General features: G+C 53.2%; 1 protein-coding gene across 5 annotated transcripts in view; it reads left to right on the plus strand.

Moving 5' to 3' along the window:
• Positions 1-25,389, plus strand: part of SPTBN4 (spectrin beta, non-erythrocytic 4) — a 92,122-nt gene that overhangs the window by 24,978 nt on the left and 41,755 nt on the right. For 2 of the 5 annotated variants that reach the window (XM_079985255.1, XM_079985256.1), the window contains 8 exons: positions 254-404; positions 3,528-4,401; positions 5,433-5,570; positions 7,893-8,273; positions 8,698-9,073; positions 14,642-14,844; positions 20,248-20,338; positions 22,732-22,893. In XM_079985255.1, the coding sequence (XP_079841381.1) occupies positions 254-404; positions 3,528-4,401; positions 5,433-5,570; positions 7,893-8,273; positions 8,698-9,073; positions 14,642-14,844; positions 20,248-20,338; positions 22,732-22,893 (2,376 nt within the window). Of the gene's footprint in view, positions 1-253; positions 405-3,527; positions 4,402-5,432; positions 5,571-7,892; positions 8,274-8,697; positions 9,074-14,641; positions 14,845-20,247; positions 20,339-21,993; positions 22,101-22,230; positions 22,371-22,406; positions 22,578-22,731; positions 22,894-25,389 lie in introns of those variants that run through there. The other 3 variants (XM_079985259.1, XM_079985257.1, XM_079985258.1) reach the window with 3 other exon arrangements.

Below are 25,389 nucleotides of genomic sequence, written 5' to 3' on the forward strand. Positions count from 1 at the left end.
GCCAGGGCCATTCTCTCTCATGCGTCCTCTTCTTTGGGGGCCTGGCCGGGCCTGTGCTTGCTGCCTTTCAGGGGGGTTGGACTTGACAAGCCCTGGGAGCCCCTTCCAAGCCTGTGACGCTAAGCTCTGCTGCTGCCCTTCGCCCTGCGGCAGGAGTGGCTGAATCAAACATCCCCCTGCATGGCCACTCTAGGAAAACAAGGAATGTTGTACTTGACTGCTACTTGTGCATCACATTCCCCCCCCCCGGCAGGCCCAGCTGTCGTCCAAGGAGTGTGGGAAGCACCTGCGGGAGGTGGAGGACTTGCTGCAGAAGCATGCGCTGCTGGAGGCCGACGTCTCCGCCCAGAGCGAGCGCGTGCAGGCGCTCAACGTGGCCGCCCTCAAGTTCTCAGAGCTGACAGGTAAGCCGACTGGGTGGGGGCTCCCTCCTGCTGCTGCTGCTGCTGTCAGGGGCTGGAGCAGAGGGGAGTGGGGGAGACCCCCTTCCTGAGAAGAGGAGGACAGGAGAGATTGACAACACTCGTTTGCAGAAGGTTATAGTTCAGAGGCTGCAGAGGGGAGAAGCTGGGAAATATTGGGAGAGGAGCAGCAGGAGGAAGAGGCAGCAGCACCAAGGGAGAGACAGCTGGCAGACTCCGTGTCTTCAGAAAGCATTCATTTTTTTAAAATATAATTTTTATTAACAAACCAATCAAATCACATTAATTCCAAATTACAAAGCCAAATTTTTAAATTTTTGTTGGGGGTACCCATGCTTCGAGCTCAGAAAAGGATCCAATCATCTCTCTTGCTGCTGCGCTGCTTTCATATTCACAGTTCTGTCCAATTAATATTCACAGTTCTGTCCAATCTTCTCTTTATTGTTTTCTTCATCTTCTTGTTGTTATCATATATTCCTTTCTTTGTGACCTCTGATAGTCTCCACAAGCGGGTTGAAAACAGACTTGTTATATCCTGTGTGGATTTTCCATTCCTCCAAGAGCCATATTCAAACAGACAGACGCCATTTCAACACTTCCGTACAAAACATTCTCAAAGTCTGCCCATTAATCCGCAGGCCTGTCTTTCTCTCCTCAAACTTCTTAGGGGGTTCTGCCAGGTCAAACTCACAGTCCGATATCATAACATAACCATGGTCTCCTCCCCCTCGATCGTAAATCTTGCCACCAGGCCTGCTTCTTAACAAGTCTCTTTTTATAACTGCGTCATTCCAAAGGTCTTTCATTCCTTTCCAAATTTTCCACCAGCCATGTCTTTGATTAGTAATTCATTTCCACACAGTTCTTAATCATCCCGCTTATAATCAGTAATTGCGATTCTTCCCGGGGGGGGGGGGATTGTTAGGTAATCACATAAGATAAAAAAAGAAAAGTCCCCCCCCATTCCGTCCTGTTCCAACATACCGACCCTTTGATATGTTCCTATGGACGGTCTCCATAGGAACACATTGATTGATTTTCAATGCATTCCTATGGGAAACCGTGCTTCGCAAGACGAAAAACTCGCAAGAAGAAAAAAACTTGCGGAACGAATTAATTTCGTCTTGCGAGGCACCACTGTATATTCAACACAAAAACCAGCGACAATTTGTTGCTGACAAAGGACAGCTGGACATATCGAGGGCCCCATTGCCTTCAGGAGCTGAGGGCCGCATCAAACCTCAATCCGGCCCTGCCTGGTGTGCATTGAGAGTAGGAGAACAGAAAGTATTAGAGGTTCCTGTCCACACACTTTTGCTGTACAAAACAAAAAAATTCCTTCCAGTAGCACCTTAAAGACCAACTAAGTCAGTTCTTGGTATGAGCTTTCGTGTGCATGCACACTTCTTCAGATACCAAGTGTGCATGCACACGAAAGCTCATACCAAGAACTGACTTAGTTGGTCTTTAAGGTGCTACTGGAAGGAATTTTTTTGTTTTGACTATGGCAGACCAACACGGCTACCTATCTGTAACTTTTGCTGTACAGACGCTGGTGGATAGGTAAAGACTCTTTTAAACTGTTTAGCAGAGTTTATCTTTCTCTCGCGGAAGTGGTGAACAATGACAAAGTTGTTGTCTTAAAGATGACTCGCAAACTCTGTGAAGTCTCGGTCAAGAGGTTTTATTCCCAGACCAGGTTCATGCATTACAGTAGCAAATATATTTTCAGTTGTTAAAATAAACAGCAATTAACAGTACACTATCAAACAAAAGTCTCATCTCCCACACATCGTAAATGACAGGAACAGTCATTCAGCAGAATTTACAGGCAATACTCTTCGGACAGACGTCTGCAAAAAAACCAAAGCCCAGTGGTCTTCTTTTTATTAGCTGATGCTAATGCAGCTCAGAGTGCCACTCCCAAATTTAAGGGGAAACTCTGGAAAACTGCTAGAAACTTTCTACTCGTTTCTGGCAGAAAGCTCAGAGGCAGAAAGGACAGCTTAGCCGACAAAGGGATGATTTAGAATAAGAGAGACAGGGGTGGGGTGGGGGGGACTTCATCTGGAGCAACGCCATTATTTTAGGGAGGCTGCCTTCCTTTGTGTCTATCTGTGAACGGTGGAATAAATTACTTGGTAAGAACACCTCTTGTTGATCTGCTTCCTGGCTGTCACCAGGGGAGGGATCGGGTTCCCAGAAGCCGGACACCGGCCTGCTTTGGCCTGGTGGGGGCAGGAGTGGAGTCTGGGGAGTCTCTGACCCAAGACGGGCTCCCTGACCCCTAGGCCAGGAGCACCTCAGGACCCACAGGAGCAGAGACGAGAGAGTGTGTTTCCTTTTCCCCCTCGTCTTCCTCCTGATGCTTTGACTCTCTCTTTTTAAAAAAATAATTTTTGTTAAATTTTACAGTTTTATCAGTCACAATCAACATTATTTCAAAAACAAAATACAATACAATTCCCCCCCCCCCCCAAGACTTCCCTCAACTTCCTTTTCTGGTTCTTAAATATTTGCTTCCCCTGCATGTTTTAATTTACCTTAATATTACAATCTTTAATTTAAATATTATTATATTCTTAACCTTTTTATAGCACACCTCTAACACTTTATTATTTTCCAGTTTTCACCACTTAATTTCTATGTTATTAATTATAAGTGGTTACTCAAACCCTGCTAGCGAGTCCATTTCTTCATAGTTTTTCTGTAAGTATAACATAAATGATTCCCAGTCTTTTTTAAAGTCTCTGTTGTCCTTGTCTCTAAGTTGCCATATTCCATCAGTTCTTTTTGCCGTTCTTCTTTAGTTGGCGTCTTGTTGTCTTTCCATTTCTGGGCTAGTAAAATCCTAGCTGCTGTTGTTGCACACAATAAATAACTTCTTCTTTTCTTTCGGCAAGTCTTGACCTGTAATGCCTAACAAAAATGCTTCTGGCTTTTTAACAAATGTGGTCTTCAACATTTTTTTCATTTCATTCTAAATCATTTCCCCAAAACTTTTGATGATTTTGCAGTTCCACCACATGTGAAAAAGTGCCTTCTTTTCCTTTGCGCTTCCAACACTCACCCGCCCCTTCCTGCTTCCCCCTCCTTCCCCTGCAGGCTACCAGCCCTGCGACCCGCAGGTCATCTGCAACCGGGTCAGCCACGTCCAGAGCTGCCTGGAGCAGCTGCAGGAGCTGGCCTCCAAGCGGCGCCAGGAGCTGGAGGCGTCCCGCCAGCTGTGGTCCTTCTTCCAGGAGATGGAGGAGGCGGAGGCCTGGGTGCGCGAGAAGGAGCGCATCCTGTCCTCCCCTTGCGGCTACGGCAAGGACCTCAACAGCGTGGCCAAGCTGCTCAGCAAGCACAGCATCCTCCTGGGCGAGCTGGGCGGGCGCCGCTCTCTGCTGCAGACGGCCATGCGCCGGGGAGAGCAGGTCCTGCTCCGCAGGCAGGGCGCGCCGGGCGCCATCCAGGAGAAGACCCGCGAGGTGCGCCAGCACTGGAAGAAGCTGGAGGAGCTGGCGGCCACCCACCTGCGGAAGCTGCAGGAGGCCCTCGCCTTCCACCAGTTCAGCGCCGACACGGAGGACCTGGTGGTGTGGCTGCAGGACGCCTACCGCCTGGTCTCCAGCGACGACTTTGGCCACGACGAGTACTCCACCCAGTCGCTGGTCAAGAAGCACAAGGGCGTGGCCGAGGAGATCGACCAGCACCGGGGGACCGTCCTGGCGCTGCGCACCCAGCTGGCCGCCCTGGCGCCCGAGTACCACGAGCTGGTGGACGTCCAGGTGCGCATCGTGGAGGTGGAGCAGCTGTACGGGGAGGTGGCCGAGGTGGCCGTCCTGCGGCGCCAGTGGCTCCAGGACGCCCTGGCTGTCTACCGCATGTTTGGCGAGGTCAACGCCTGCGAGGTCTGGATCGACGAGAAGGAGCAGTGGCTCAACCGCATGGAGGTGCCCCAGAAGCTGGAGGACGTGGAGGTGGTGCAGCACCGGTAAGGGCAGCGGAAGGGGGCGGATCCTGGCGCCACAGAGAAAAGCAGGCTGGGGCTCAGGGGGTGGCACCTGCCTGGCAGGCAGAAGGACCCTGGTTCCCTCCTGTGGCATTGCCCCTGCTGCTGCCCTTCGCCCTGTGGGAATGGTCAGGGAGACAGGAGAGGATAGATTACTTATGAATATCCTTCCTAATTTGCGCTAGCAAGTCCCTTTACCTAGCAGAGTTTCACATTCCCCTTTTACATGCACGGCGGGGAGCTGGTTGCAGGCTTGTGTAAGCCTCCCACTATTAGGTTCCTGGTAAGTTCCCTTGAATCCCTCTTAAAAGAATAAACACGCCACAATCTTGTGTAAAGTATATAAAAGAAGTTTACTCACATCATCAGTTCACAGTTGAATCCCTGAAGGCAGACTTAGTTGCAAAGGATATACATGTGGATATATCCCATTTGGGAATAATCCCAGTGTCCTCTGTTGGCTGGAAGCCAACAGAGCATCTCTAGCTAAAAAGCTGCTCCAATCATGGAGGAAGTCAAAGAGAGAGAGAGTGCTGCATGCCTTGTCCTTTTGTTACCTGGACAGGTAAGGTCACGCCCACCTCTAGTCACATGCAAAGGAAGTATGTCCCAGCCAGGAGGAAACAGGAAGCTTTCGACTGGCTAGTCCAAACATTCCCCCACATGTCCACTCTAGGAAAGCAAGGAATGTTGTACTTGACTGCTATTTATGCATCACATTCCACAAGTGGATGGATATGGGGTCGGCCCCTCACAGGTAGACTGGTCCCGAGCGGTTTTGGGCTTCGTATCTCAGTGGGATTCTGGAGGGAAGGAGAGCCAGAAAATGGCCCGATGGGATGAAGGAACAGAGCTGGCCTCTGGGAAGGATGTCAGGCACCTCCTGGGATAGAGTGGAAGGCCAGAGCTCCTGGGCTGGGGGCTGCCCGGCTGCCCTCCTTCTGCCCCCCTTTCTGCCCTTGGCTCCTGAGGCGGCTGCCTCCTGATGGGTCTCCCTCTGTCTTCCTCCGCAGGTTCGAAAGTCTCGACCAAGAGATGAACAGCCTGATGGGCCGCATCCTGGACGTCAACCAGATAGTGCAGCAGCTGGTGGACGGGGGCCACCCCAGCTCCTCCGAGGTCCGCTCCTGCCAGGACCATCTGAACAGCAGGTACAAAGCATCCCTAGCGCTGAAGGGCAAGGGCAGCTCACTGGAGCATGCACAGCGTGCTTTGCTCAGAGGAGGCTCAGCCAGCCGCAGAGATCTGAGCGTAGGGCTTTCCTGACTGGGGGGGGGGGGCAGTGGGCTTTCTGTAGCCCAGATGTGGGCTGGCAGTAAGCAGGGCACACTGGCCCCATTAAGTGAGGCGGACTGGCTTCCTTCGCCCGGCTGGACCCCTGAGATGGCGGAGTCCCCTCCCACTCCCCCCACAAGCAGAGTGCAGAAGGGACGGGGGAGGCCCCCCGCCTCTGCTCTCTTTAGAGGACTGTCCCCTGTCCCCTTTGCCACCTCCACCCTGGGGGGCCTCAAAAGCAGCCACCTCTCATTTGGCTCATTGCTGCTTCTCGTTTGGCTGCAGCCCTGAGGGGCTCGTCGTCCTACGAGGATAATTGGACGTCCATCCACCCCCCACCCCACCCCCTTTGCTGCAGCAAAATGTCACAGCACCACTGTGCACAAAAGAGCACATGGGACCCCTGAGGGAGCCATCTCTCTCTGCCACTCGCCTCTCCCCTCGCGAGGACCCTGCTGTGTGTGTTGCCTTTGCAAGCACCTCCCCAGGCCCCAATCCCCCCCTCCTCTCTCTTTCCCCTTTCTCCTGAGTGGGGCTTAAATCAAATACCCCTACAATGCTGTGCACAGGTCCCCCCCAGCCCCCAGAGGCATTGACTTTTGTGGACTGAAAAAAGAGGGGAGAGAGAAAGAGAGAGAGAGAGAGAGAGAGAGAGAGAGAGAGAGAGAGAGAGGGAGAGCATTTTTGCCAGGCTCCCCTGCTCTGGTCGCTTGGAGGCCATTCCAACTCGCCAAAGGCGACTAAGTGAGAGTCTGCTGCCCCTGCGCTTGATCCCTTTCAAGGGATCCCCTCAAGGGATGGAAAGAATGGTTGGCGCTTTTGAGTTTGGAGAAAAGGTGAGCCTGAGAGAAGTTTGCAAAATGAGGCCTGGCCTGAAGAAAGTGGAAAGAGGAAAGTTTTTCTCTTCACACTAGAACTCAGGGACATCCCATGAAGGTGGAATGAATGAATGAATGAATCTTTATTTGCGTCAGCCATCGGTCATAGCAATAGAACAACAATACGATATACAAAGAATAGAAATAAAAAGTCAATTATATCAAATACATTTTGGGGTTTTGAATCAGCAGTCAAATAGTGGATCTTATTCTGATTGCCCCAGCTAAAAACCTTGCAGCCTTTGCTGTCAGCTGCTCATCTTGATCTGCCAAGAGAAAGGACCCTGGGGCAGTGGCTGGGTGACCCGGAATGGGCAATAAAAGAGGGGTGATGATCTCATTCCTCAAGTCTTTATAAAGAGGGCAAGCCAGAAGGGCACGTGCCACCCATTTGGACAGGGACATAAGCGTTTTTCGTGTGGAATCTGTTGGAATCGTCCCCCAAGTCCAGCCAAGGGCAAGACATTCAATCTTGCGAGAGTAAAAGCGTGTCTATATTTTAGGATTGCTGTTATGCAGATAGGGTGCCAGAGAGTTGAAATGGGAAGGTGGAAAATAGCCACACCATGGGCAGAATTTCCTGACTGTTGCCAAGCTGTTCTGACGCTCGATATCATTTAGGCGCTTTTGCTTTACTAAAACTCAAAGTGAGTAGCTGTTGTGGAGATAAACCACAAGGGTGAAGTTTTTGATAGACAATTTTAGTCCAAGCGCTCTTGTGACCATCTTGCAGCACTAGGAATATTAGACCGGGGGGATTTGAGTTTAGGCGAAGCCAAGAGTTAAGTGTCCTACGCAAGATCTGTAATTCTACCGAGGGAAGATTAGCCTCTAGGCGCAATGATGCGTTCGGTACACGGGGGGGGGGGACAGAGAGAATTTGCCTGAAGAACTTTGATAGGACAGCTTCCGTAGATCCAAGGGGCATCCCATCAAGGTGGATTTTGGAGGAATAGTTTATTCCAGGCTTCCTCAAACTCGGCCCACCAGGTGTTTTGAGACTACAATTCCCAGCATCCCTGACCGCTGGTACTGCTTGCTAGGGATCATGGGAGTTGTAGGCCAAAAACATCTGGAGGGCTGAGGTTGGGGAAGCCTGGTTTATTCACAAAGCGTAGAGTTAAACTGTGGATGGTTTTAAAAGAGGATTAATCCAATTAATGGAGGAGGAGAGGGCTTTGCTCCACCTCCAGCCATTGGGGGCAGCCCTGCTTTCTGTGCTGGAAGCCCCGGGAGAGCTGCTTGCAGAAAGCCCCATGGTTTGGCCCCTGTGGGTCCCATGGGCCCCCTTTGGCCCCATCAGCAGGCTCTTCTTTCCAGGTGGAACCGGGTGGTGGAGCTGGTGGAGCACCGCAAAGACCACCTCAACTCCATCCTGAAGATCCAGAACTACCTTCTGGAGTGCAACGAGATCAAGTCGCAGATCCGGGAGAAGCGGCGAGCCGTCGAGTCCACGCAGTACAACAGCGGCGACCTGGGCAGCGTCCTCTCCCTGCAGCGCCGCCTCTCCACCATGGAGGCTGCCCTGGTGGTCCTCGAACCCAGGCTCATTGAGCTGCAGCAGGAGGGGGAGCTGCTGGCCAACACCCACCCGGGCCAAGCCATGGAGATCCTCCTGCAGTTCGAGGAGATCAGCGAGGAGTGGGAGGCTCTCAAGAGGACCCTGCAGGGCTGCGAGGACTCGCTCACGGTGGCCAGCAGGTCAGCCAGGCTCAGAGCGGGGAGAAGGGAGGCTCTCCTGCCTAAGCGGGCAGAGGGGTTGGGGCCCGGGGGGGGGAGTTATCAGGAGCAGGGGGAACTGAGGCCTTTGGAGAACATCTCAACCTACCAGGACCCTGAGGCCATCTTCTGGGGCCCTTCTTCCTATACCTTCTCCTTGAGAGGTGCGGAGGGTGGCAACACAAGAACGGGGCCTCCTCTGCAGTGGCTCCCCATCTGTGGAATGCTCTCCCCAGGGAAGTTTGCCTGGTGCCTTCATTACACAACTTTAGGTTGGACCAAACATTCCCTCGCACATCTTCTCTTGCATTACAAGGAATGTTGTCCTTGACTGCCTCTCACGGATCACGTTCCCCACCAGCCCAGGTGTCCCCTGACCTCCTCCTGCCCCTCTCCTTCCTTCCAGGCTGCAGCAGTTCATCCAGGACCTGGACAGCTTCCTGACATGGCTGGTGAAGACGCAGGCGGCCGTGGCCTCGGAGGAGCTGCCGGGCAACCTGGCGGAGGCCGAGCGGCTGCTGAACCACCACGCCTCCCTCAAGGAGGAGATCAACCGCTACGAGGAGGACTACGCCAAGATCCAGGCCGTCAACGACGTGCTGGCGCTGGAGGAGGCTGACCTGCCCTACCTCTCCCTCCAGCAGTGGCTGCAGAAGCTGGACGTGGGCTGGAACAAGCTGCTGGACATGTGGGAGAACCGGCGGGAGGTCCTGGTCCAAGCCCACATCTTCTTCCTCTTCCTGCGGGACGCCAAGCAGGCCGAGGTCTGCCTCTACAACCAGGTAACGCTGGGCTCCCAAACACACCGCGCCCGGGGCTTTGCAAACAACTACCTGACATTCAGAAGACATCTTAAGGCAGCCCTGTTCAGGGAAGTTTTTAATGTGTGACATTTTAGTGTATTTTTGGTCTCTGTGGAAGCCGCCCAGAGTGGCTTTGGAAACCCAGCCAGATGGGCGGGGTACAAATAAATTATTATTATTATTATTATTAATCAGAAGAAATGTTATTGCGTTTAGTCGCTGCATTTAAATCCCGCCTTTTTCTCCGAGAGCTCAAGCTGCTGTGCCCATGGCCAATGGATTGAGGTCACCAATCTAGCTGCTGCATTCTGGATTAATTGCAGTTTCCAGGTCACCTTCAAAGGTAGCCCCATGTAGAGAGCATTGCAGTAGTCCAAGTGGGAGATAACCAGAGCATGCACCACTCTGGCCAGACAGTCTGCGGGCAGGGAGGGTCTCATTCTGCATCCCAGATGGAGCTGGTAAATAGCTGCCCTGGACACAGACTTGACCTGCACCTCCATGGACAGCTGTGAGTCCAAAATGACTCCCAGGCTGCGCACCTGGTCCTTCAGGGGCACAGTTGCCCCATTCAGGACCAGGGAAGAGCTTGGCTGCTGGATGCCAGCAAACCTCCTAGTCCAGCATGCTGTTCTTGCAGGGGTCAAATACCACCAAGAACCTAGGAAGTGAGGTAGACTGCCTCTGGACCTGCAGGTTCCACGAGGGCCTAAGAAGAGCCTGGCTGCTGGACCAGGCCAGTGGCCCATCGGGTAGTCCTTGCAGGGGTTCTTCCCTCCTCCTGGGACAGCTGCTTCCCTCCAGAAGTCTGTTTAGTGAAGCTTTTAATACTGGATGAATTATTGTATTTTAATATTTTGCTGAAAGCCGCCCAGAGTGGCTGGGGAAACCCAGCCAGATGGGTGGGGTATAAATGAATTATTATTGTTATTGTTATTGTTATTGTTATTGTTATTGTTATTGTTATTGTTATCTGCAGCCCCACCAGCTGCAGCCACAAGGGCTGTGCTCCTCCTGGTGTCGTACTCCTGTTCCTGATGGGAGTCCAAGACGTCCAGAGAGGACTCGGTTGGCCAAGCCTCTTCTGGGGCATTGGGAACAGACGACCGCAAACTAAAGCCCTCCTGAGTTGAAGCCACTGGAGAGGGATGATTCTGGCTCAGCTTTTCTGAGCAGCAAAAGCTCCTTTGGCAGAGATTTAGCAGGCGGCTTTCGAGTCGGCTTTCAGGCCCAAGTAGCAAGATTTAGCTGGCTGCTTGGGTCTTGCTGTGTGCAAGGAGGCCATTTATCAATCAGTTGCTAATTGCTGGTGGGTAATTGTTCGCCTTTTCATTCCCATTAATTAGGCGTTTGGGTCGGATGATGACCAGCAATTACAGTTAGTCGTATGTTCTTTGTACAGAGGCTGTTAACTGTCAAATCACGGAGGAAATATTCTGAGTGTCACAAAGGGGGGAGTTCTCCAGAGGAGCCCCTTGGAGAGGAGTTTTGCAAGAACTTCGCTGCCTCCATTTTTCAGAGAGGTTTGCGCAGGAGAATGTCTGAGCTTGGAGGTTCTCAAGCAGAGGTGGGATGGCCATCTCTCAGGGTTGCTTTAGCTGAGATTCCAGCATTGCAAGAGGGGGATGGACTGGATGACCCCTGGGGTTCCTTCCAACTCGTAAGATTCTATGATTCTATGACCTTTGGTTACTAAAACAGAAGTCAGCTGGCTGGGCGCCTTAGCAGTCATCTAGGGTGGGATCTACACATAAGAAATAAAACGCTATAAATAAGCCATAAATTAAATCGTTATAGCAAAAGAAAAAATACTCTATGTAAAATCACATAGAGCCCTAGGCTCAGTGGTTTAGCCCACAGCGCCACCTGCGTCCCTGTCTTGCTGTATGTAGGTTTTATCTTATTTGTTTTTTATCTTATCTTTTGGAAATGTACATCCAGTTTTTTGTTTCCTTTCCAAGAGACTGGGGCCCTAAGCTAGAGCTTGTTGAGCTTATACGTAACTCCGGCACTGGGACGGCCCTTCTGGAGACTCAGCTGCCCCCTCTCCTCCTGCCCCTCGCCCCTCTGGCCGTCTCTGGCTTTGCAAAGCGGAGCTAAACGGCGCATCCTTCCGCCCGGGCGCATCTCAAAGGCTCGTGGCTCCTGCAGCCGCCTTGCTGGCCGCACTCGCTCTCACGCACCATTGAGTCAGTCTGGCTGTCACTTTGCAGCTGGGGCTCAGCGGGAGCTGGCGCCAAACGCCAGGAAGCCACCCAGGGAGGCAGGCGGTCAGGGGGAAGCGGAGAGCGCCTGGGGGGTCGCCTGTCCCTCCGTTGTCTGGGGCTCAAGGGGTCCCCTCCCCCATCTCCACTTTAGCCCAGACACCTTACTATTAAAAATTTAGCCTCTTCCACCCCCAGCCCTAGAGGCCCAAAGGGGCTCTGCCAGTCCATTAGCTGCCACTGGTGCATTAACCAGTAGGAGCCCAGGGGGCAGCAGCATCCCAAGACCCCCTTAGGGGCCAGAAGGGGATTCAAGCAGCAAGAAAGAGATTCCGACTGAAGCTCCGGAAGAAATTTCTGGTGGTGAGAGCGGCGGATCTCCCTCTACTTCCTTGAAGGTTTTTAAGCAGAGGTTGGATGGCCATCTGCCAAGGATGTTTTAATAATAAATAATAATAATAATAATAATTTTTTATTTCTATCCTGCACTCCCTGGCCAGAGCCGGGCTCAGGTTAGCTAACACCAGTAAAATTACAATAAAAACATAATAGGGTGGGGGGAATAGGGTGCTGCTCCAGAGAAGCGGACACGGAGCAATGGTTCCAAACTACAAGAAAGAAGATTCCACCTAAACATTAGGAAGAACTTCCTGACAGTAAGAGCTGTTTGACAGTGGAATTTGCTGCCCAGGAGTGTGGTGGAGTCTCCTTCTTTGGAGGTCTTTAAGCAGAGGCTTGACAACCATATGTCCGGAGTGCTCTGATGGTGTTTCCTGCTTGGCAGGGGGTTGGACTCGATGGCCCTTGTGGTCTCTTCCAACTCTATGATTCTATGAATTCATTTCATTTCACTTTTAATTTGTATTCTGCCTTTCTATATCACTTTACGCAAGGCAGCTGACAGCAAAACAGACAGCAAAGATCACACACCTATTTATCCGATCCGGTAATAGGAAGTATTTAAAATAAACAACTTATATCAAATAAAGCAATGTTCAATAATCCATTACCATATAATAGCGAACAGTAAAATTAAATATCAGTAAATAATAATGAAGCCGTTTACAGTTAAGAGTTACAAGAATGACTAAACTATACTCAATAAAAAGAACTGCATAAAATATCACAAAACGTACAAAACCATGTAAAGGGATCAAACTGAGAAACAAGGACCCACAGCTTGTAAAATTGTTTTTAGTTGTGATTCCTGCATTGTAGCAGGTTGGACTAGATGGCTCTTGGAGGTCCCTGCCAACTCTCTGATGTCCAGCTCTTTCTCCCGTGTATCTGAAGGCCTCACAGCAGACTTTCAGGACCCCAACATGGCCAGCCCTGCAAGAGGCTTGCCCTGGGAGGGGTCGAAATGGGAGTCTGGGCCCCTGCTCTCCTGCTGCCTTGCTTACAAGGGTTCCCCCCCAGGGGCTGTAGGCAGAAGTGGGGGGCAGCTTCTTTTCCCCTTGGGGTAAGCGGGCATCCGAGACGTGGGCATCCGAGTGCCCCTTGCCTTCCTCACTGCCGCCCGCACAGGGCAAGGCAGCAGCTGTTGCTCGCCCCCCTCAGCACAGATGGCCTCTGCATGCGCACGAGAAGCGGGGAGGGGGCCAGGCTGCCAGGGGGCCCCTGGGATCTTGCCAGGTGGTGGGGGGAAGGAGGCAAAGAGGGTCACGGCCAGGGCAAGAGCTGGGGGGAGGTTCTCTTGCTGTGGGACTTTTCAGCTGAGAGAAAGGGCAAATCATAGGTGGCATGGCAGGAGTTAATGATGCACAGCCTAGAAAAGGGGGGAGAGGGAACTCATGGATGTCCAAGGAAGGTGAACAGTGGAAGGTCCAGGACAGATGAAAGGAAGTCCGCCTTCACCCAGAGTGAAACTCTGGAACTCCCTCCCACAGGAGACAGCAATGGTGTCTCCTGTGGGAGGGAGTTCCAGAGTTTGCCTGGGTGGCTTGAAAAGAGGGTGGGAGAAATTCATGGAGGCGGAGGGGGCATCTGAGGGCTCCTAGCAGGATGGCTCCGCTCTGCTTCAGAGGCAGGAAAGTGTCCAAATCCCAGTTTCTGGAAACCGCAGGAGAGAAGAGTTGTGGTTGAGCTGAAATCCTTCCAGGCTTCCCATAGTGGGCATCTGGTCAGCCACTGGGAGAGCTGGACTGGATGGGCTCCTATTGTGCTCTTACATTCTTAGGTTGGCGTTGGAGCAGGAGCTTTCGGGGTGTGATTCTTCCTCATTGCCCACAGCAGTGCCGGATTTACGTACCACCCAACAAGCTCTAGCTTAGGGCCCCACTCTCTAGTGGGCCCCCCAAAACATTCAAAGAAATTGGCTCCTGGGATGTAAGTCATGGGCCCCGCCTGCTCGTCTGCCCCCTAAAAAATCCCTGGTTTGCTCCTTTCTATATATAGGGTGCCGACATTCTGCATGGACTGGTTGCAGCGCAACATGTGCAAAGGGCTTGAGATACCTATTCAGTCCATCAATTACCACATAGCATATGTTCCAACACCAGGGCTGTCCTAAGCATATGCGGCACCGGGGTGCAAAGATCCGTCTGGCGCCCCCCCCCCCCCAGTTACCCATTCCCAGGTGTGCAGGAGGGTGGAGCCGGCCGGCCGCCTCAGTGTCTCGCTAGCTCAGTCGCCCCCAAACCCGCGGCTCAGAAGGGCGCACTGCAGCGCTCCGACCAACGGGCTGGCTCTTCCCCGGACTCAACTCTTGGGCCCCGGACTCTTGGCCTGGCGCCCCTGAGGGCCTGGTGCCCGGGTGCCCCACACCCCTAGCGCCTATGGGTAAGACAGTCCTGTTCAACACAAAAAACAGCAACTATTTGTTGTTGACAAAGGACAGCTGGGCATATAAAGGGCCCATTACCTTCAGGAGCTGAGGGCCGCATCAAACCTCAATCCGGCCCCGGCCCACAGTCTGTTTTTGTCACAGGACCCTCTCCTATTGCCTTTCCCCCTCTGCTCACAGCCTTGGGTCTGGGGGTCGGTGGGTGGATATGGCAACTGAGAGGCCGTCTTCAGCAGCCGGAAGCCCCAGAGACCCTCCTGCTGCTCTCTCAACAGCTCCCCAAAAGACGGACTCTCCTGGCTCTCTGCTCCAAGCCTTTACCTCCCAAGCAGCTTGCTCTTATTTACCTGGCACTGCTTTCATCCTCATTTCCGACTTTTTTTCATTTCATAAAAGTTTTACGCCGCTCGATTGCGGAGAGAACTTCGAAGCCATTCGTGGGAAAGACAAAGCAATAAAATATTGAGTACGGAAAAGCGAAGGGCGATGGTTTCGGACGTTTGGTCGAAATAGCAGTAGAGTCGGGGCCGATGGAAACTCTCCTCTCCCTTCTTTCAGGAGAGCACCCTGGCGCACACCGAGCTGCCCACGACAGTGGAAGGGGTGGAGAAGGCCATCAAGAAGCACAAGGAGTTCATGACCACCCTGGAGCTCAACATGCAGAAGACCACCACGGCCCTCAAGGCGGGCGAGAGCCTCATCCGCCAGGGCAACATCTATGGCCAGAGGGTGAAGGAGAAGATGGACACCCTCCGGGCAAAGTAAGTAAGGGGGGGGCGTCCGGGGGGTGCTGAGAGCATTAGATATATGTATAGTTTAAGATTAGAGCGACAAGTGCACAACTGCTGGTTGCTGGCCTTCTTTATGGGTTCCTGCAGAGCTCTTGGAGCACAAAATACGTCTGCCTGAAAGTGGCTGCAGGAGCAGGGGCAGAATTAGTTAAACTGTGGAACTCACAGCTGCAGGAGGCTCCGAAAAGAGGGTGAGGCAAATTCAGAGGGGAGAGGAGGATCCGTTGCTCCAAGCCAGGATGGCTCTGTTCTGCCGCTACCTCCAGAGGAAGCACTGCTGCTCTGGGGCTCAGATCCTGCATGTGGGTTTTCCCTAAGGGGGAAGAAAAGGGTGCCAGACTAGGTGGGAGCCCTTTCGCCTGATCCAGCAGCCTCTTCTGGTGCGCTGAATTCACTGAAGAGGCAGAGAATAGGACTGGCCGACACTGCAGGATTTCTTGTAAGCAGTTTATTTGTTTATTTATATTTAATTTCTATACCGCCCTATGCCCAAAGGTCTCAGGGCGGTTCACATCAGATCAAATACATAAAATAAAAATAAAAACAGCCCAATAACCCTCCTCCAAGAGCAAGCATTTTAAAAAGGATATAGGATGTCGTCGTCGTCGTCTTCTTTCTCTTCTCTTCTTTGGCAATCCTTCATAGCTGAGTAAGATTGTCTTCCATGAACATGGCCTTAACAGTGAGTCCGTAAGTGACTGTGAAGGCCAATTCTGGATCCACACGTCCTTCCACAGTGGGGACATTGGTTTCCGGGCGGGAGTTGATCACAGTGTGGATTTGCCAAGCATGCCTTCCTCTTGGCACATTTCTCCCTTGCGTCCTGAGTTCGAGTGTCATCAAAGCCTGTGACGCCTTTGATCAAGGCTGTTCTCCAACTGGAGCACTCGCAGGCCAGTGTTTCCCAATTGTTGGTGTTTATACTACATTTTTAAAGATTTGCCTTGAGAGAGTCTTTAAACCGCTTTTGTTGACTGCCAGCATTATGCTTTCCATTTTTAAGTTTGGAATAGAGTAGTTGCTTTGGAAGACGATCACCAGGCATCCGAACAACATGACCAGTCCAACGAAGTTGAAGAATCATTGCTTTGACACTGGTGATCTTTGCTTCTTCCAGTATACTAGTATTAGTTTGCCTGCCTTCCCAAGTGATGTGTAGAATTTTTCAGAGACACCATTGATGGAATCTTTTGAGGAGTTGTATAGGATGTAGATCAAGTCAGGCAAAGGCCTGGTTGAAAAGGAATGTTTTTGTCTGGCACCTAACGGTGTATAATAAAGAAACCAGGCAAACTTCCCTGGGGAGAGCAATCCACAGATGGGGAGCCACTGCAGAGAAGGCCCCGTTCTCGTGTTGCCACCCTCCGGACCTCTCAAGGAGGAGGCACATGAAGGAGGGCCTCAGAAGATGATCTTAATGTCCAGGGAGGTCCATATGGAAAGAGGCGGTCCTTGAGGTGTTGTGTCCTGAGCTGGTTATCTCTGGGCCTCAGCACACACACTGGCCTAGCCCAGTCTGCCGGGGAGGAGGGGGGTCACAAGACCCTCTCTTTCTGCATTAGTCTCCCTACGCTCCCCAGAGAAGCAGCCTCAGGATAACCACATGACAGGTTTGCCCCCATCAGCCACCTTCCTTCCCAGTGTTGACCTCACATCTGTTGGCCTCACCTCCCAATCTGCAGCATAGGTGTAAGTACCTACTGCAGCTTATTTCTCCCCTCCTGGCATAGAAAACATTTTGCAGGGCAAATCCTACCCCCCCCCCCAAAAAAACACCCTTGAATCTGAAAGATCATCAGCTCCTATATTCAGTCCCAGATTCCTCCATTGCCTCGAATGAGCAGCTGCTGTCTCCATTGCCCTCAAACTACCTTCCCAGCCCCACCTGGAGATGCCAGGGGTTGAACCTTGGGTTCTTTGCATGCAAGGCAGGAGAGCTACAGCCCTTCCCTTAAAAATAAAGCCAAGATTCCAGTCCTCATGATTCTGAATCAAGAGATGGTTTCCAAAGGAGCACAAGAAGAAGCTGCCTTCTGCTGAGCCAGACCATTGATCCTTCTAGCTCTATATTGTTAATGGCAGAACAGGGTCAGTTACCAATTGGGAATCCTTTAAATATGCAGAGTGAGCTCTGTTTGGTGAGTGAATCTTGGTTAGAGAGCAGACTTTGCCTGCTGCAATCAGGCAAAGACAGGTAAGAAAATGATAAAAGTTGCTTATTGTAGGAAATGCATAACTTGGATGTGGGAATGTTCAGGGAGGCAGGAGAGGATATATTGTTTATTAATATCCTTCCTACTTGCGCTAGCAAGTTTCTTTACTTAGCAGAGTTTACATTCCCCTTTTTACATGCACAGCAGATAGCTGGTTGCAGGCTCGTGTGAGCCTCTCACTATTATACAATTCAGCCTGCCTGGCTCAGATTGAATTGTATATTCCTGGTAAGTTCCCTTGAATCCCTCTTAAAAGAATAAAGACGCCACAATCTTATTCAATGTCAATAAAAGACGTTTACTCACATCAGTTCATAGTTGGATTCCTGAAGGCAGACTTAGTTACAAATACTCCTGAAGGGGAGTGAAAGGCGGGATATCAAATAAAAATAATAAAAAAAGGTACATGTGGATCTACCCCATATGGGGGAATAATCCCAGTACTTCTGCTAGCTGAGAGCTAGTAGAGCAGTCCTAGCTAAAAGCTGGTCAAATGAAGAAGGAAGTTGAGAAGAAGAGAGAAGGGTGCTGTGTGACTTGTCCTTTTGTTACCTGGACAGGTGAGGTCACGCCCACCTCTAGTCACGTGCAAAGGAAGGCTGCTCCCACCAGGCGGAAACTGGAAGTTTTCGCCTGGCTGGACCCCCACATGTCTTCTCTAGCATTACAAGGAATGTTGTACTTGACTGCTCTCAGTGGATTACATCCCACATTGGATAGGAAGGTTTCTGGTTCTCGATCAAGGCATCTCTCTCAGAGGAGAACTCCAGAAGAAGGAGGAAGTTGTGAAACTGGATACAACCGGAGAATATCAGTCTGACATCAAAGAGACAGAGAACTCAGCCCAAGAGGTTAAGGGTACAGGGATAGTCTGGGGATTGGCAGTTCACTAATGCAAGCTAGGTTGCACCCAGACTTCCAACAGTTGCCTACACTGACTGGCAGCAGCTGTCTGTGGTTTCAGGCATCACCATTCCCAGGCCTCTTGTGCAGATGCTGCCAGGATCAAACCTGAGGTACTCTATCACGGACCTTCAAAATGAACCAGGAAAATCAGCCACAAAGGATCCCTGACTGTTTGGAAACCTCTATTTAGGTGTCCAAAGCATGTGATTTTCTGGGGCATTATGCAAAAGCTGTGCCCCCCCCCGCCGCCTGTGTGTTTGTGTGTGTAAGATCATAGCGAGGTCCAGACCCTTGGCGACATTCTAGATTCCATTTTTGTAAATGCTGCCTCTGGGCCCTTTGTAGCCTTGCACCTGTATTTGAAAAGAAGGTAAAGCTCGGGGGTAATCTGGGCTGCTTACTGCACACACTTCTCATGGGGGGGGGCAGGGGGAAAATAGTATTATCAGCGGGAGGAGAGAGACCACAAAATCTTCCATGAATCAGAACAAAGTCAAGCCCCATTTGCCTCATATAGCGGAGATCAGTCATGGAAATTTGTCTCGAGGTTTCAACATATTTGGCGGGCGGGGGGAGCAGAGAAGGGGCTTGGGATTTTGAAAGCAACTGCCACTGCCATGTGGAGCCAATTAAGGCCCCCGCCTCCCCTGATGCAGAAGCGGCCGTCTCTCTTTGAAGTCTCCCTTTCTGAAGGACCAGCTGCTAATTTTGCCTGACGTTTTAATTGGTGTCAAATCCTTAATATATTTATCTGCTCCAGATAGATAAACCAGCTCAGTGCTGTGTGTAATTGTTATTTGAGCTTAAATTGGGGGGGGGGGGGGAATGCCGAATATTGGAATTACAGCTATATCTCAAATGCGATGCCTGATGCTCCACATCTTGGCTGGCATTTTTCCCTGGGATTTGGGGTGGGGGGTGGGGAGGGTGAGTCAGTCCCTCTCCGAATGGAAGTCACGCCAGTGAGCAGCTTGCCTGTGCCCAAACTCACAAGATCACGAATAGCTCGTTTCAGCTGCCACTCCAGGAGAAGCAGAAAGGCGGAGCAAAGCTCACAAGCGGTCTGGATTCGAGGCGCCATGAGGCAGCCCTCGCTGAGCCTCACTGCTCGTGGGTGGAGTCCGTGGGATCTGGTCCACGTGAAGGAAGGCTGTGATTTTTGCTGGTGGCTGGTGGGATCCTATGGACTGCATGTGCCAGAAAAGAGGGCCTCTTGTAAAAAACACACTTAATCCATGTTATTTGTCTCCAATGCCGATAGTCGTGTTTGTTTTATAAAAACCCTCCTGTGGCTCCTTTATATACTGATTCATTTTGGCTTCCAAGAGCAAAGTGATAATTTTACAGGGAACCAGGCAGAGGGCCTTTTCGGTGGTGGCGCCCGCCCTGTGGAACGCCCTCCCATCAGATGTCAAGGAGATAAACAACTATCTGATATTTAGAAGACATCTGAAGGCAGCCTTGTTTAGGGAAGTTTTGATGTTTGATGTTTTATTGCGCTTTTAATATTCTGTTGGGAGTTGCCCAGAGCAGCTGGGGAAACCCAGCCAGATGGGCAGGGAATGAATGAATGAATGAATGAATGAATGAATATTATTTCTCCAGTTCTTAATTTTACTACATTTATACCTCACCTCTCCACCAAGGAGTTCAAGGCTCTCCCTCGCCCCGTGCCATCCTCCCAACGAGGTCCGTTAGGCAGTGACTGGCCACCTAGGTCTCATCCAGGGACCATTCTGGCCATGGAGATTTGAACCCTTTTCCCTCCCAGGCCCTGGTTTGACATTCTAACCGCTGCACCGCAGTGGCTCTTTGCAAACCGGCAGCTCCGTGGAAGAGCTTTGCAGAACCTGTGCAACTTTGCCAAGCCAGAGTGGCAGCCGGAGTGTGGCTGGAGCCTCGGCTCCTTTGCCAGCCAGCCAAGCAGGAGTCATGAGGCCTCAAGTCGTCCACTGTCCAGCCTGGGCTGAACTGGGAGCACAAAGCAGGGCTGTCTTTTCATGGGAGGTCCAAGCTGAACCTCCTTGGCTCTTTCTTCTCCATGTTGGGTCACCCATAACAAGAAGCCATGATGGCCACCAACCCGGCCATCCAGATGGAGCCTCCGTTTCCAGAGGCAGTGTACCTTGATCCCAAGATGCTGCTGTCCCTGGGCAGTCATTGACGAGAGTGAGAAGGAGGCTGAGGCTTGGGCGTGTGAGAGCTCTTCTTCCTCCCCTGCCTGACCCATCCCCTTCCTCTTTCTCCTCCCCAGGAGCCAGCGCAACCTGCAGCTCGCCCAGGCCTGGATGCAGCGCCTGAACGACCACCTGCAGCTGCAGCACTTCTTGCAGAACTGCCACGAGGTAAGGGGGCCCGGGGGGGGGGGGACCTGAGGGGCATGGAGTGGTGTGGGGCGTGAAAGAGGCACCCGGCCGCTCAGGTGGGGACCCAGGCATGATCTTCCAGTCCGCCAGGAGCGCCCTAGAAAGGGAGAGAGTGCAGCCTGTGTTCTGCAGGGAAGATTAAGTGGAAGCCTTCCCCTGAGAGGCTAGTCTTCTAGGTGCAGGGAGGGCCTTTTATTTTGGCATGGACATTCAAACATGTACATACCCCTTTCTCATGGTCTGTGAGGCAGTGATGCTTCTGAATGCCAGTGGCTGGAAACCCCGGGAGGGGAGGGGCGTCTTGGGCTTATGGGTTTCCAGCAAGGGGACTCTTGTTGGCCATTGGGAGGAGACTGTGGAGACTATGGCTGGGGAGGCATCAGAGAAGTGTGCTCCCCCCTCCTTCGTGGAAATGCAAGCTGCTTTTCTCTCCACAAGGATTCCAGTTGTCATCCAATTTGCATTTTTGCCCCCGCCCACTAACACATCTCCATTTCTCCCTAATTAAGGTAGCTTTCATGTTCCTAGGGTGTTCCTCAGTTGTGCTAATTAATCCTGGGTAGGCACACACTCCAGGTTAACGAGGTTTCCTGGGGGAAGAGGCAAAACCCCCTCCCAAAATGCACAAAAACCCCCTCCCAAAATGCACACAGCTTGCACCTGAATGCGTTGGGTGGCTCCCTGGTGCAAAGGAATGTTTTGCCCACTTTGTGAGTGCTGGGCAGGAGGGCAGCTGCCCCAAGGCCTGGGGGCCTGTGGGAAGGGTGAGGCTGGTGCAGGTGGGGCTGGATCCTGCCCCTTTGGCCTGCAGCCTCCCTGTCTGGTGCACACTGCGCAGTGTTACACCCAGGAGGCAAGCATTCCGGCAGGGGCTGCTCTTCTGGATTGGGGCCCTCTTCCTTGGATTTCCTCGAGGAAGGTGCTCATGCCAGTGAAGTGTGCCTGGAGAGTAACATAAGAAGAGCCTGGCGGATCAGGCCAATGGCCAATGGTCAGGGGGTCAAGCAGATGTCCCAGCACCATAGCTGTCACCATTTCCCTTTTTTAAGGGATTAAAAAAGGATTCCTCCCAAGAAAGGGGAAAAGTTGACAGCTATGCCCAAGAGCCCCTCTCCCCTCCTGCCCTTTCCAGCAACTGGTCTTCAGAAGCCCCGTCCTCTTGGAATCTGCGCCCCAGAGGCTGTGGGGTGGTGGGAATTTTGCCCTCTTGATTTTAAATGTTGTTATTTCAAGCCGGGCTGGACTCGGTGGGCCCTGGGAGCCTCCTGTGGAAGTGCTCTTCTGGCTTGCGCCAGCCAGCTGCCCTTTGAACTTGCCTCCAAAGGGGGCTTCCAGAGGGGGAGTTTGCGCCTCTGCTGTTGAGAAATGGGCTGGAGAGGAGCGAGGGCGATGGGGGGGGGGGAGAAAGAGGAGCGCCAGCAGCAGCAGCAGAGAGTGAGGAGGCTGCGGCTCAGCCTGCAGTAATCAAAGGGAGGGAGGGAGGGAGGGAGCTCCTCCTCCCCCTCCTCCTGGCGAGGGGTCAACCGGGCCGGGCTCGCCCCTCCCTGCAGCTCTGACCGTCCTCCCGCTTCCCTCGCGGTCCCTGGACGGGGCTCCCTCTCTTCTGCCCCCCCCCGCCCCCCATCTGCAGTGACCCACTTTCTCTGCAGCGCTCCGAGGCGCGCATCCCCAGCTGCCCCCCCCCCGCCGCGGTTGGAGGAAATGTTCCTGGGGAGGAGGCCTTTTCCCCCAAGAGAAAAAGGTGCCCCCCCTTCCCCACGGGGGTGAGGAGCTGACTTTGCCCTCTAGGCGGGGTGGGAAGGGAGGGGGGGGATATATTTTGAAGGGCGGCCCAGTAGAGCCAAGGCGCGGAAGTTCGGGGCAGGGGTGGCGGGGGGGGGCTTGGGGGGCGCCTCGGTTTGACCCGAAGGGCAGCCAAGCCGGGCGCAGGGGATCAGCGTTTCGGCTTCTTGCTGCGCCTCCCTCCGAAGGAGAGGACCCAGGCGTCCGGGCTGGCGGGAGGCTAACTGAGGTGAAGCGGGCTCGGGCGCACGTGAGCGCGCCACGCTCGCCCCCCCCACCCCACTCGGCTGGGGGTGGGACCCAGGCGTCCGAGGCCCGGCCGCGCGCCCATTCCTGCCGTCCTCCCTCCCTCCCTCCCTCCCTCCTTCCTTCCCCGGTGACGCGCTCGGAGAAGGGAGGGAGGCGCTGGGCTCGCCCGCTGCAGCATCCCGGGCAGGTCCGGAGCGCGGGGCTGGGAGACCGGCGGAGGGGGGTCCTTGTGGGCTGGCGGGGGGGGAGGCGGACGAGCGGGGCGGGGGGCTTCCCCCCTCCCGCCGCCCGGCTGACGCGCGCCCGCCCCTCTCCCTGCCCCCCTCCCTCTCCGCGTGCAGCTCGATGGCTGGGTGGCCGAGAAGGAGGCGCTGATGGCCGGCGAGGCGCCCCCCCGGGACAAGGACGCGCGCCACCAGCGGGCGCCCAAGCGATGGCTCCGGCACCGCGCCTTCATGGCCGAGCTGGCCCAGAATAAGGAGTGGCTGGCCAAGATCGAGAAGGTGAGTTCAGCACCGCGGACAGCGGCGGGCCGGAGGCGCCTCTGCCCCCCCCCCCCCCCCCGCAGCGCGTGCGCGCCCCCGCCTCTCTCCCCCTCGGCACGTGTTGATGTACACAGCCCTGCTGCCATGCGAAGCCCCCCCCCCAGCACGGGCTTTCTCCCGCCCCCTCCTTTCCGACCTGCAGTTGGGCCTGTGTCTGCTGAGATGCGCGGGGTCCCAGGGTCCCCCTGCCCCCATTGGGGGCCTGGGTGGGTCAGCCTGGGGTCTCCCCGGCTTTGGCCTGGTTTGAAGAGCCCTGGGTTTTTTTTTGGGGGGGGTGAGAGTTGATGCTTTCTTCCTTGATGTCTGGCCCCAGGCCTCATCCAGCTCAGCCACCAGTGGGGCCCAGCGCCAGAGCTTCTCTCCCTCCCCAAGAGACATCTTGACCTAGGGATTCAGGGGTCCTGGTGATGGCCTGGTTTGTGGAGGAGGTGCAGAATTGTGGGGGGGGGGGGGAGTCAGCCTGGAAGCACATGAAGCCTTTTTTTGTAATTTACCAGAACTGTTTTAATTTGTGTGCATCCCAGCCTGGGGAAATGTGATATAAATAAATAAATGATATGATTTGATAATGATGAGAGTTGCCTGAGGCCTCAAGACTCCCGCTTTGCTCAGAGAGATGCCCTTTTGTGGAGGTGGGGAGGGATTTCCCCCTTGGATCAGTGGGTCAGTGAATCCTTTCCTTCCCCTCGGCTGCCTCTACCTGTGGGACGTGTGTTTTTGTGGGAGTCTGGGGTCATTTCCCCCAGCTGAGGCCCCTGGAAGCAGGTTTCCTTCTTTCTCGCTATGGCACTTTGGGGTCTTCCTTGTGTGCCTTGATCTGGGGCGCAGGGCAAGATGTGGCTGGGCGTGTGGTCCTGCTTTGGGGCAAGAAAGTTGCTTGAGTTCTAGATCCAGGAGCGCTGGGCCTGGGTCCTGTCTGGGGAGTCCCAGTCGTGGCCCTTCTGCTTGGAAGACAGGTTGTGGTTAATCAGCGGTGAGTGGACAGCACTCTGCATGTGTTCAGATGTGCTTTTGTCATTGCGCTCATTGAGTTGGCTAACCTCAGACTGTGTGCCCCCCATACAGTGGCAGCCGAGACCCCTGGTGTCTGAGTTTTGTGTGGGGAGGGGCTTGTTTGTTTGGGTACAGAGAAGCATCTGTTGTTGTTGTATGACGTGAGCCCCAGCTCAAGGGGTCCTTCTCAGACAGAGGTGGCCATTTCAGTGAGGACTTAGCTAGGTAAAGGGACCCCTGACCGTTAGGTCCAGTCGCGAAAGACTCTCAGGTTGCGGCGCTCATCTTGCTTTATTGGCCGAGGGAGCCAGCATACAGCTTCCAGGTCATGTGGCCAGCAGGACTAAGCCGCTTCTGGAGAACTAGAGCAGCGCACGGAAATGGCGTTTACCTTCCCACCAGAGTGGTACCTATTTATCTACTTGCACTTTGAGGTGCTTTCAAACTGCTAGGTTGGCAGTTACTTAGTTGGACTTAGCTACTTGGCATTTAACTGCCTTGGGACCAAGCTTCGTTCTGGAGCTGGTTCCTGGCTCAGATAGAAGCTGGAGGCCGTTCTCATGGGGGTGGTTGCCATTCTGCCCCCTTGAGACTGAGATTTGGAGGGATTCTGCATCCCAGCCATGACCTTTGGTCATACGATACCCTGAGTTAGGACAAAATTTTGGGTCCCCAAATTTTATTTTTATGCCCCTCCTCCCTCTTGTCTTCTGCTCTGCGCCCCCTTGGCCTGGATCCCTGTGCAGAGCAACTGCCCCCAGTGCCCTCACTCTGGCGTTGGCTTGGAGTGACCTGGGAGCTGCCTCCTTTCTGACCTGCTTTCCATCAGCTGGACCCTGTTGCCAAAAAGATCAGCTTGTTTCCAGAGCGATGAGGGGAGTGAGGAACAGCTCCATGCACGCTTTGTGCTTGGCCTCTCCAGGGGCAAAGGTTTTGGGGGACTAGGAAAGACACCCCCCTCCGGTTCTTCCTGAGACCTTGCAGATTGACTGGTGGTCTGTTTTCATCCGAGGCAGCTCCCCCCATCACGCCTCTGTCTCCAGCATCCTTCTGGAAGGAAGCCTTTGTGGCCCTGAGGAGGAGTGTTCCTCCTCTTCTCCTGTGTGTATGTCTCTTCCTGGCATCAAGGATTTCCCTCTTTTTCCAGAGCACCAGATTTAGTGGGGTTGCAGAGCAAGGAGTTTCCACAGGGGTGGCACCTTCCTTATAGAATCATAGAGTTGGAAGAGACCACAAGGGCCATCGAGTCCAACCCCCTGCCAAGCAGGAAACACCATCAGAGCACTCCTGACATGGTTGTCAAGCCTCTGCTTAAAGACCTCCAAAGAAGGAGACTCCACCACACTCTTTGGCAGCAAATTCCACTGTCGAACAGCTCTTACTGTCAGGAAGTTCTTCCTAATGTTTAGGTGGAATCTTCTTTCTTGTAGTTTGGATCCATTGCTCCGTGTCCGCTTCTCT

This window comes from Podarcis cretensis, assembly GCF_951804945.1.
Source record: "Podarcis cretensis genome assembly, chromosome: 8".
In the NCBI taxonomy this organism is placed as follows: Eukaryota; Metazoa; Chordata; class Lepidosauria; order Squamata; family Lacertidae; genus Podarcis; species Podarcis cretensis.